Below are 12,576 nucleotides of genomic sequence, written 5' to 3'. Positions count from 1 at the left end.
AGGCAACCAGACCCAGGCTGAGGGTACAGCAGAGGGGATGTGGGACAAGGCCCAAGTAGCTGGCTCAGAAACTGCAGAGGATTCTGACATAGCCTGGTGTGGACAGTGCTGCAGGGCTTTGAAGTCTAATGGTTGAACTTTGGCCCCTGAAGTGTGATCATTTTGGAAGTTCAAGGAGAGATGGGCATTGGGGGCCTGAGGCAGGGCCAGCCCTTTAAGCAACTCAGTTCCCTATCCCAGGAGCAAGCTGAACCCTTCTGTTTAGTCTTCCTGCTACAAGCAGGCCCTACCCCCGAGAAAGCAAGCTTGCTTTTTTGCTGCCTTTCTCAGCCCACTCTGCTGTCCACCTGGAGGGAGCCAGGCAGCGACCTGTTACAGCACTCTACTCAGGGCAGTCACTGGCCTCAGATCTGGCTGCATGTCTGTCCTCTGTCCCATGCAAGTATTGATAGAGACAAACAGACAGGTCCTTCTGGCCCACAAAACTGACTTTGTGGTGGAATGAGAACAGGCTTCCTGTGGTTACTGTGGGCTCCCCATCCCCTCTAGGGTGGCTAATGGAGAGACGGGGAAAAGTGTGAAACCTAGAGCAGAGGCCCTCTAGACGGACACAACTGTTGTTCTGCCATCCTTGGCAATGACTTGTTGACAAGGACTTAATTTAGAAAATCTACATCCTCCCTAGACTCCTAGTGGTAGCTCCAGGTACTTTTGCTGGGCTGTGGGGTGCAGTCGCTGAAGAGTTGAGCTAGGGGGTCTGGCTGTCCTTAGAAGGAAAACACAGAGATTGGGACCTGGATCCAGTGTCTTCCTCTCACTGCCTGGCAGCTCCTGTTGCCTGCCACTTGGGAGAGAAGAGGGAAGTAGGAAGCTGCAGGGTCAGCTGTGTCCGAGTGCAGACACAGCATCCAGTGCTGTGGATAAGGGCCCTGTGCCATGGGGAAGGGGGACGACGACGGACGGACACGGACCCTGAGCCCCCTGTTTTCTCACAGGGAGTAGGCCCCTAGCTGGAAGAATTAAGCTCTTTGCTACTGACATTATTTTAGTGTTGTTATGGGTGAAAATTTTAATCTACTGGATAATCTGATTTTTTTAATTAATTAATTTATTTATTTTTGGTTTTTCGAGACAGGGTTTCTCTGTGGTTTTGGAGCGTGTCCTGGAACTAGCTCTTGTAGACCAGGCTGGTCTCAAACTCACAGAGATCCGCCTGCCTCTGCCTCCCCAGTGCTGGGATTAAAGGCGTGTGCCACCACCGCCCGGCTGATAATCTGATTTTAAAGAAACCTGTGGAACTGAGGCAGAAGCAGAGAGGTTGTTTTTGTTTGTTTTGGAGAGTAGACAGAAAGAGAACCAGAGTGAAATAAAAAACTGAGGCAAGGAACTGAGACGAAAGAACAAGTTCCATTCTCAGGGAAGATTGTCTGCTTCTGAACACACAGCATTAGTATTCCAGGGAGTGGAGTCAGGACCACACAAAGTCAGAGCTGGAAAGGACCAAGGCCAATCCAGTCCAACTCGAGCATCTTAGAGAGGAAAACTGGTCCTGTGGAGAGCTGGGTGGCATGGGACCACAGGCCTCCTGAACTCTGAGACCCCTGGTGAATTGGCCTCAGCTTTTTAGAAACCAGATGGAGGACAGAGAGGGTTTCTGATCTGAGCCTGGAGCTACCAACTGCCTGTCCCATCTGTGAGTAGTCCAGAGGCAGCCCACAAGGCCTGGAAAAGGTAAGAAAGCAAGGTCAAGATCAAATGCTGAGAGGGAGAGAGTACATTCATAACTTAAGGTCAGTGAAGAACAAAATTCTATTAGGGCAATATGAGAGACCAGTCCTACATGAACTGTATCCAAATCTGAGCTGGCCCCCTGTCCACAGCAGAGACTGTGTGGGGTTTTTAGATCCCCTGGAATCAGATCTACCCAGCTTCCAATTCTAGCTCTTAGTTGCATGACCTTGGGTGAGTTATCTTCCCTGTGTATGAACCTCCTTCTGAGCCAAGCCAAGAGAACTGAAACCACTGTAGGACTACCAGTCAGATCTACTAAGAAAACAGATTGTTGGTATTGTTATTCTGACAAAACCTAGCATTACCTGGGGTACAGGCCTCTGGATATGCTTGCGAGAGGTTAGCTTGCTGTGTTGAGGTAGGAAGCCAACTGTGGATGCCATTCCTTAGGCAGGGGATCCGGGACTGTATAATGAGAAAGGGAACTGTGCAGCAGCAAGCATTTACTTATCCCTTTCTGCTTTCTAATTGTTACCAGTTGCTTCAAGCGCCTGCCCATTCACCCTGCTAGGATGGACTGTATGTACCCTTGAATGTGAGTTGCTTCTCCTTTAAGTTGCCTTTATCAGAGCATCCCGCCACAGCATCAGGAAAAGAGATGAAGACATAAGACAGATGTGGTGGAACAGTGGACCTATGTGTGCCCTGTCTCCTCACTGCAGCGTGGTTCCTGTGGGAGGCTACCATTGAGGCTATCAGAGGGGGCCATTACTGGCTCCTCGAGTTGCCTTTAATAGAAGTGCCCCTATTTAAATACAAGCCTCCATTTGGAAGCAGATCCTAGATGGCTAATCTTCAACTGAAGGCCCTCCCTTTAGAACAGAAGAGCCCTGGTTACCTTGGAATCTACAAGACCAGAGCCTTCTCTTAGCAAGCTGTTGGCTGGGGCATCTTTTTGAGAGAGACTTCATGCCAATGCCCCTGTTATCACTAATCAAAGCAGGAAACCCCAAGCTCAGTTGGGCCCAAGCTCACCAGACTGAAATGGCAAGACTCCTTGATAATGGGGAAATCAAGGTGCTACAACTGTGAGTAGGTGTGCTGAGTAGAAAAGAGACTCAAGGGGACAACAGGGCTGCTTGGCCTTGACACTGAGTTAAAGTAGCCTCGCTGGTAGAAGGTGGGAGGGAGGCTTCTTGCCAAGCCAGATGACCTGAATTTGATCTCTGGAACCTACCGGTAGAAAGGAAATATTTATTTAATAAATAAAGCTTGCCTGAAGATCAGAAAATAAAACTGAGCAGGCAGTGGTGACACACACCTTTAATTCCAGTAGCCACCACTAGTTTGCCATAGCAACTGGGCAGTAGTGGTGCATGCCCTAGAGAGGAATATAAAACAGGAGGAGACAGCTCTCATACAGAGTCTCATTCTGAGATTCCTGGACTGAGGTAGAGGTAAAAGCCAGTGGCTGGTTGTTTTGCTTTTCTGATCTTCAGGTTGAACTCTAGTATCTATCTGACTCTGGGTTTTTATTAGATGTGCTATAGGAAAGAACCGATTCCCACAAGTTATGCTCTGACTGCCACACAGACACATGAATAAATATAAAATTGAAATATAAAAAAACAAAGTAGCCTCTCCCTGATCTGTTTAGGGCATTAGGGTGGGCACCTGCCAGGAGAGGCCACATTAATAACAGCACTGTCTTAGCAAAGCCTGCGCTATTCTTTACGTTACAAATGAGCCCTGAAAGTGTCTTTGGCAGTCTGACTTGACTAGTCAAGCCCTCTCCCTTGAGGGCCAAGAATCTCTTCAGTTTTTCTGTTCTCTTTCTCCAGAGACCTGCACCATGAAAACAGGTTTAATTTCCCAACTTCTGCCAGGGCAACCCCTTTCTCAAATGGGGTTCATGGCATAGCAGGCTCAACCCTGGAGCCGTGCCCTTTGGTGAGAGAGCAAGAGGCCCAGAATTGGAGACTAGCAGCACAGGCAGGGAGGTGCACCAGTGAGCACAGCCAGCAGCTCAAGGATGCCCAACTCTGCTTTGGTCAGGGCTCAGCCTAGGCAGATGTCCTCACAGGTCTGGGTACTTCTGTCACATCTCATCAAGCTGAGGACATGAAAGGCAGTGACCTGTCCTAGATCAGGGACCATCACTGTATTTGCAGGGGACTCTCAGCACCTTTATAAAAAGCCCTTTCTCAGGTGCCTTAAGTTATCCCTGAGACCTCCCCCATGGGTGTACAGCAAAGATCCAGGACTGCACCCCGGCTGCTGCCTCCTGACACATTTGCTAGAAGGTGGTTCTCATTCTTTCTGCTGCTTTTGCACCCACCACTCCCATCAGGCTATAGCTCTTGTCAGCAACTTCTCTTGATAGTGACTTTGAAGTTAAGGGAAGAGAAAAGCAAGAAATTTCTCCTAGGTTGGTAATCTCTTCTGAGACCTGAGATGCTGAGACAGAGTATGCCAAACAGGCCCCACTGCTGAGAGAACAGGTCCATAGTAAGGTGGGACCCAAGAGGGCCTACTTACTGGTTTTAGAGGATTTGCTAAGGGGGAGGGGGGCAGGCCATGGCTGCTGAGGTCCTGATGAGTTTCTGCCAATGATGTCCTTTCTCTTTCTCTCCCTGGATCTGAGGCAGCCAGCTGGAGGCTTCCTCAGCTAATATGAGGAGCGATGTTTCAGACACCGTGGAACATGCTGACGTCAGGGTTCTAAGAAGCGAGGCTGGCACTGGATGCCAGCTTTAACCTAGGGCTGCTGGGGAGGTTGAGGGAGGGGAGGAAGGACATCAAGGGGCACTCTTCACTTCCCCATTACCCACTGCCTAGCTTTCTATTGGAACACAGGCTCCTTAACCTGCTCTGTGCCCCATAGGCAGGAGGAAGACAGAAGTGTGGGCATCCTGTGATTAGGTGTTGTCTGAAGAAACTGAGGGGAGAGGGGAAGCTGTGAGTAGACATGGGGCTCATTTTGCTGAGGTCTTCTACAGAAATGAGGAGCCTCTGTTTACCATGGGTTTGTCTGCATCCTGGGACCTGTGCTTAGCATCTGTTGCTTGCGAGCCCATTTAATCCTTCCAACACACCTAGAGGGAGGTGCCTTTGTTATTTCTCCTTTAGGGGACAGGCTAGCCAACAATTAGGTGGCAGACAGGACTGGACTTCTGAACTGCCTGACCCTAAGACTTGCGTTCCTGATTACCAAGCTGCATGTCACCTAAGAAGAGAACATTACCAGGAGGGGATGCCACTCTAGATCATAGAATAAAAATGGCGTGTTACCTTAGCCGTCACTGAGTACAATCGCCATACAAATCCTGAGCTGTTACTGAAGGACAAGATAACTCACTGGGTATGAGCCTTGCTCCCAGGCAGGGAATTTTTTTTTTTTTTTTTTTAAAAGCCAATTTCTCAATAGGGAAACCTAGGAATGATGAGAGGTGACTGGTGGGCAGGGTCTGTGAGTGCTGTGTCTCTGTGTTCTGTCTAAAAGGCAGGTATGGACTTTGTTAGCCTCATTTCATGGTCACAGACAGGTTAAATTCCTTATGCAAGGCCACTACCCAGGATAGTCCAGAGGTAGAACTCTGCCCTGTGATTGGAAACCAACTGTTCAGGCTGTCCACATTCACTCAGAGGAGACATATGGTCCTTCCAGGTCTCTTCTGAGACCGAGTGCCACCCCTTTCCCATGAGAATTTTACATGTAGGCTGCGAGGCACCTACACATGGGAGGCACGGGTCACCTGAAGCCTCGGGGCCAGCTTATCTGAAGGTGGAGAGGACCCTGGCTTCAGGCAGAGCTCTCTCAGGAAGCCAGCAGCTGTCACCTGGCACTTCCAGGGCACGGGAAGCACAGATCCTAACACCGAGGCCCACCAGGAAGTTGTGGGCATGTGCCCTGCATTCCATGTTGGGGAAATCAGGGTCACATTCCTCAGAAAAAACAAGTCATTGGATGGACCTGTAACTAATGAGAGGATTTCTACTTCAGTGCCAAGAATATTAATTTGACACCTGCAAACTGTGTCTGACAAAATGGATTCAGATAATGTCTACAAGGAGCAGGAGGAAGGGAGGAAACAGCTACTTATCCTGAATAAAGGAAGACTAGACAATGCACACCAGAGGGGTGTGGCCTACCAATCTGTCACTCTGGCAGAACTGAAGAACAATGGCAGTCAAGACACTCTAGTGAGGCCACAGGCTAACAAGACTACAGAATACAGAGCGTAGGGATGAGCTAAGTCTCTGAGCTCTGTCTTCCCTATGCCTGGCTCTTGCATCATCAACACCTGGGTACACTCTGTCTCCTGGGGTTAGTGCATCTAAACCAGAGTGAGGAACAATATAAATCACAGGGCTCATCACAATATTACTGAGAGAAAAAGCGTTTGCAACAGAGATGACAAATAGATGTCCTAAATATACAAAGAGCTTCCTAAAATCAATAAGCAAAGAGAACAAAAGATTTAGGACTGAAGTGGGAGGGGCTTTTTAAAAAAATAAAACATTTCATAGTGAACTGAGAATCTGAACAGAACAAGGGGGAAAAGGGCAATGATCCTTCTAGAGAGATCAGGAGAAAACCCAAGTGCTGACCTCCCCAGGGGGATCTATACTTGAGGGGACACAGGCACAGCAGTTAAATAGTTAAGGGGATGGAGCTTGGCCTCAAATAGATCTGGTTTTGAGTTTAGGCTCCAGCATCTCTTAGTTGTGGGCAAGTTAGAGCCTTAGTTTTTTTTTGTGTGTGTGTGTTGCAAAATGGAAATAACAGAGCTACTCCCTCCCTCAGAACTGCTCTGAGGTTTTCTAACATCTACAACCAGAGTCCAGCATGGTCTGTGAACCCCAGGCAGTCCCAGGGTGACCAGAGCAGAGCAGTGCCTGGAAAATCTGGAAAAACCTATCAGGAAACACTTCCTGTATCTCTTACAGAGGACCCAGGAAGAAGGGTCTCCCACTGCCAAGTCCACAGTGTGTCCTCAAGGTCAAAAGACCAGGAAGGTCTATTCAGGAAGGGCATCCTGCTGAAGACTGAGAGCAGGCACAACCTGACTCACTACTGATTAGCAAGGACCCCAGATCCCGCGAGAGAGGCAGGAAAGAGAGGTCATTCTCTCATAGCAGCCCCCACCCCCAACTGTCCCCAAGATCAGCTTTAATTCTCTCCTCATGAGGCCCACAAGATGTGCCCCTAAAGCCCCAACAACATTTGGCACTTCAGCAAATCGAGTTTCCACAGCCGCAACCTGAACAGAGCAGTTTAATGGACTGTATCTCCTGTGCTCCACTAAACACATCACACACAAAAGCCAATTCCAAGCAAAGGCGGCTGGATGGGATTAAACAACTCAATTTAAAGGACTGAAAACTCAGCTGCTTCCAGTGAAGTCCCATGGAAAGAGCCAATCAGCAGACTTCTCTCCTTCTTTTTGCTCTCAACTCCTTGATGAGTCACTCCTAGCTCACAGGCAGAACTGGGCCACCCATCCACCTGGGTCTCAGACTGCAAGGGGCAGCAGGGTGGGAAGAGAAGAGGGTGTATGTGGGCAGGAGGGGCCAAATGTGTGCACAGACCATCTGTTTGGGATTTTTCTGGAAATGTAGAGAGCCTGAGAGGACCAGGAGGGTGATACCTGCCTGTTGGCTTTTCTCATCAACCCAGGTTCAAGAAAGCAAACCCAGGTTACAGGACAGTTGCTAGGGCCCTAAGTGAGCCTCATAACAAACAGCCCAGGGAAGACCAAGTTGCATCATTCCAAGGAAGTCGAGCAACGTCCCCTTCTCCCAACACCAGTCCTGTCCTCCCCCATGACCCTCCTGCACAAGTCATAAGCCTACTGATATGTGGGGACAAGGCTCTACCATCCCTCAGTGATGAGAGCCCAGAAAAGGGTGACGGCCACATCACAGCTTAGACCAGCAGCACCCAAAACACAGCCAGAAGGACCGATCTGGAAGATGGAGGACTGTGTCCTTGGAAACAGGCACACCCGCCCCTTGGCTGAGAGGCAGGGGAGCCCTGAAAAGAAACTCCTGCCCAAACTCTGGAGCCAATGATGCCAAAAGTGAAGGTAGAGTAACGGTGAGTTGGAGTGCCCTGCTCTCACAAAGACCACCCTCTCCTTTTCACACTAGAAGTTCATGATGGCCCTAGAGGCAAGGCTTTGGGACCAACTTTAAGTGGGTGGCCCAACTGGTGTGCAGTTGAAACAATACAACCACACAGCCCTTTACATACCTCTATTTCATTCCAAACACAGGTACTACTGCTATCCTCTTCAGAAAGAGGAGGAAATCAAGGCAGAGGAGTCTGGGCAGCAAGACAGGGCCACACCTTGTCCTCAGGCAGGTGACCCAAAGCCACACTCACAAATACCTTCCAGGGCAAACAAACTCAGGTAAAGTTATAAACTCATGTCCTGGCCCAAGTGTTCCAGAATGGCCTACAGAAGAAATAGCCTTTCTTGGAAGGCTAACACACATGGTTTAAGAACACAGCAATCAGACGAGCACATCTAATCTGAAGACCCCCACAGCTCACTAAAAGGAAGGCAGGGTAATGTGTTTTATAAAGAAGGTTGGCCTTGGGAACCTACCTCATCGGATTCATCAGATAACGTCTGAAGTAGGATAGGGAACAGGCTGTCTGTGTGCCGGAACATCTGGAGAGCAGAGAAGGGGGTACTCATGACTGCCCTGCTCCAGAGTCTGCTCAATGCAGACTACATGCGACAGGTCTGTTATACCCCCTGTCCCCTCCCTAGCCCGCAGCACCTCATAGCACCTGCCACTCTTCTGTTTGTCAGGCTTTCTCTAAATGGCCACATCCCCAACACTGCGTGTGGGCAGGCCCTGAAAAGCCAAGAAAGACCTATAGATGACCACTGGCCTTCTGAGGAGCTGGGTTCAAGCTCACCTTGCGGGGAGTTTTGATGTAAAGATGGTAGAGCCACTTCAGAACGGCAATCCTGGTCATCATCCCAATGGCTGTGTCACTGAGGTGGCAGTTCAGGACTTGTACAATCCCGTCCAGGTGCAGGGTCACTGGAGCCCTGTCAGTGCTGCGGGCAAGATCAAAAAGCCTGGAGTCATTCTCTCCCCATGAGCTGCAGCACCTCTGGTCGGTACACTCAAAAGCATATTTCAACTCCACTGTCCTGGGCACTGGCAGCAAGCTAAGCAGATGGCCCTCGTCTGGCTAAGTCCAGTGGCTCCAAGGAGGGCTTGTTTCTGTTTATTTCCTTCTGCCCTTTATGAAGGAGCACAGTGTGGGTGCAGCTATGCTGTCCACATGGGGAGAAGGCTATTCTGTTGGACTCCTAGTCACTTCACCTTCCTCTCCCCAGCACCACAGACTCTCTCGGCAGAGCTGGCCGAACCTCTGATTTGAACATCCTGTATGTTTAGCATCCTCAGTGCACCATGCCAGTCCTCTGCTGAGGAAACCAAATTAACATATCTAATGGCACAAGGACAGGTCCCTGAAACACTCTGTGGCATCTGAGACCCTTTGCGGGCAAGTGAAGACCAATAGGCAAGTGAGGATGAGGACTGCTCTGCCATCCTGCCACTCTTGTACCCAACACAGAGCATCCTAGAGAGAAGCAAAAGGGCTGCCTTTGAAGTAGAACTGCTCTTTGGGACTGCGGATGAGGTGGGGACCTGCCTGAGAGAATACAAGATTGTACAGACAATGCTGTAGTTCAAGTCAGGCTTGAAGGTCCCACATACTGACGCTCTATGGTCTCCACTGACAGAAAGCAACCTGGGGAAGGTCAAGTGAAGCTCAGAGACTGAGAAGCTCTACTCAAACTGGCTGTCCTGGAACTTATCAGAGATCCATCTGCTTCTGCCTCCTGAGTGCTAGGATTAAAGTCCAGCAGATCCAGTAAGGCTGGATTTTAAGGTGGGACAGCAGGGGCAGGAAACTTTAGAAGTTGGGGGGCTCCTCTTCTATCATCATATCTATCATCATACTGCATTTCCCCAAAGTGATGACAGTGCAGGTTGCATTGTCCACTGTCCACCTATACAAATGTCTTTCTTCACCTTTCCAGGCTACTCAATTATTCATCTGCACTAGGAACTTGATGCTGTGCATTTCTCACAAGCCTGCAGATTCTGAAGCTCATGTGTTGTGACTAAGGGGTGTGTCTCAGTAACAGCTGGGCAGAATCACTGTTTAATGCACTTTTGTGGTCCCCTGGTGCCTGTTTCAGGGCTAACAGTGGGCATTCCATTCCCAGGGACGAGATGATCTCAGTATGTGACACAGTGACAGAACTCAGAACAGAGCCTCGGCACAGAGAAAGGCAGTCACTGTGCTTTTCCAGGAACCACATGGCTAGGTGTTTCTGATGGCTTTTGAGCATTTCAAACTGTCAAGGCTTTGGCAGCAAAGATAGGCAGAACCAGGGTGGCAGAAACGGTGGCCAGTCAAGTCCTTTATCACTCTATCCTGCTCTCTGTCCAACATAAACACAGTTGCACCACAGATGGGCTTCTATAGTCTCTAGTCAAAATTAGCTTTCATGTTTTAACTAAGCCAACACATTAGCATATCAACATACAATCAATAAGCTGAACATAAAGATCACCAACAAGATGCTCTACATCCTCCTGGAGTCCTAGCCTTTGAAATCTAGCATGCATTTTCCATCAGCTGCACATCCCAGGTCAGGGGCTCGGCAGCCAGCACAGAAATCCACGCTGGCTCTCACGATTTCTTCACACTCCATCTTTCTCTGGAGACGGCCAGAGCTTCCTGTTTCATATCCAGGTCTTGGTTTTCTGAATCCTGGGCTGGCCTCTTGTAGAGTTACTTCTGGAGTAAAGCCCGAGGCTTGGCTCTCTGGGCTACAGCTGCTGTGGCTAGAATATCTGTCTCAGTGATGAAGTAGATGCCTGCTACAGTTTGAGGCCTCAACAGTGCAGGTGGATATTCAAGAATAGCTGCCTTTTTTCAGCCGTACTTTGATATTGCTCTTCTCTAGGGTCTGCAGTAGGTTTTTTTTTTTTCCAGCAGGAGCAACAGGGTGTTCAGGATGCTGTAGCCTCCCCCCCCACGACTACTGCGACATCTCAGCTGAACTAGCCCCCAGCAGTGCCTTCAGGTGGTACTGTGTCAAGCCCACACAACAAAGGGAGCAAACTGGCAGCATTGTGCATGCTGATACTCTTTAATGCTGCCCCCCGCCCCCAGCAAGGTCTAATCCTCAATCAACAAACATGAGGTCATGGACGGGACCTCAAGGTTCATGCCCCCAATCTGGTCCAGAGGCAGTGTCAGATCCATCAAAGCCAAGAGGCCAAGGGCTGAGAACTCATTCCCTTAGCTGGAGACATCCTTTGGGGTACTCTCCCCTTGGCTAGCTCAAGGGGAAGGTCACGGGGAGCAGCTGCACACTTATCTTAGTGCCTGACAAAGGAAGGTCAGGATCCCATCTGTCCTTGAGCAGGCAGCTCTCAGCTGCTCTCCTGGGTGGTGCTGGTTGCTGAGCTCTCCCTGTGCTTGTAGGGAGCAGGGGTTGTGGGGCACTCCTGGGGGCAGGAGTGCTCACACAAAGTGATTAGCTTCCCCGACTAGGCCAAGGACAAGCCTGAGATGTAGTGTCCTCCGCTCTGGCTAACCCATCAGGAACAGAACTGCGCTCACAGGAGGTTTAAAATACATTTCCATACCGGTTCCAAAATGTCTAGACGAGTCACTCCTGAGAGCTTCTGAGTTATTTCAAGGTGTCTTCGGCAAGCATTTTTTTGGTACAGCATCTCCTAATGCGTCTTACAAGTACATGCATTACAAGGTTCGTGTGCACGGCACTGCTGCAGCTTAAAGCACAAACTTGCCCTACCATGCTTCTGATGTCATCAATACACAACCACCTAGTCAGCGGTTCTCTGGGGGGGGGTGTCACCTGTATTTCTGTAGTGTTTAACTTTCTATTCTATTTATATTACAGGTGCAATCAAATTGTAGGAAAGGCAACTCTAAAGAGAGCTTATGAATTCAACGTTGTCTTTTTACAAACACCAGGTCATTACACACTCTTTTCAATCAGCAGTCCTTCAAAGTTGGGCAGCACTGACTTTTAGGCTTTTCTGCTGGTTGTGGTACAGGGCAGCCAATCACACTAGGAGAACAGTCCTGAATGATCACTGATGACAGCATAGCCCTTAGCAAGGCCCTAGCTGCCAGGAGAAAGTCTGCACACCTGTCCAAAAACCTGCCATAGGCATCGGAGAGGCCAATGTGCAATCATTCTATAGCTACCAGCAATTCATCAAGCAAATGCTGGTGCTGGGGAGCCAGCCAGACGAGCTTGGATTTGCACCTCCTCACTAATTTGCTGGGTGGCTTCCAGCAAGACTTAACCTCTGTCCTGCCTCCTTATTTTGATGATAGGGATAAGCAGGGTCTTGTGATAACCAGTGAGGCTAAGTGTGACCAAGTACTTGCTGTCTTCCAGGCACTGTTCCAGGCTTTTCACATACTTTAACTCATTTATATCCCATTCCCCTCTGGGGTCAATGCTGTCACACCCCCCCTCCCAGTTTATACCCACGGGAGGCAGGAAGTGAACGGGGCCCCTTTCTCTTCAGAAAGATAGCAGTGGAGAAATCCTCCCTCTGCTGTCGTCTTGCTTTCTACCATGCTTCTTCCTCCATTCGGTTGTCTCTCCTTTCCATCTCTCCTCAAGGAGGCCCATTTTCAACTTCCCACAAACCTCCTGCACTGTGGAGGTTAGAGGAGTTCAGACCCCTTGACTGGTGCTCCTTGACTGTCTACCTACTTAGACAGAGATGTCACCTGTTTGCTGAGTGGCTCTC

At 49.4% G+C, this 12,576-nt stretch overlaps 1 protein-coding gene across 1 annotated transcript in view; it reads right to left on the bottom strand.

Moving 5' to 3' along the window:
* Window positions 1-12,576, bottom strand: part of Vac14 (VAC14 component of PIKFYVE complex) — a 112,164-nt gene that overhangs the window by 59,552 nt on the left and 40,036 nt on the right. The window contains exons 11-12 of the mRNA XM_057754399.1: window positions 8,666-8,810; window positions 8,346-8,411 (exon numbers count right to left, since the gene is read on the bottom strand). Of these exons, the coding sequence (XP_057610382.1) occupies window positions 8,346-8,411; window positions 8,666-8,810 (211 nt within the window). The remainder of the gene's footprint in view (window positions 1-8,345; window positions 8,412-8,665; window positions 8,811-12,576) is intronic.

Source organism: Chionomys nivalis, chromosome 21, assembly GCF_950005125.1.
Source record: "Chionomys nivalis chromosome 21, mChiNiv1.1, whole genome shotgun sequence".
NCBI lineage: Eukaryota > Metazoa > Chordata > Mammalia > Rodentia > Cricetidae > Chionomys > Chionomys nivalis.
This window is presented reverse-complemented; position numbering and strand designations above follow the sequence as displayed.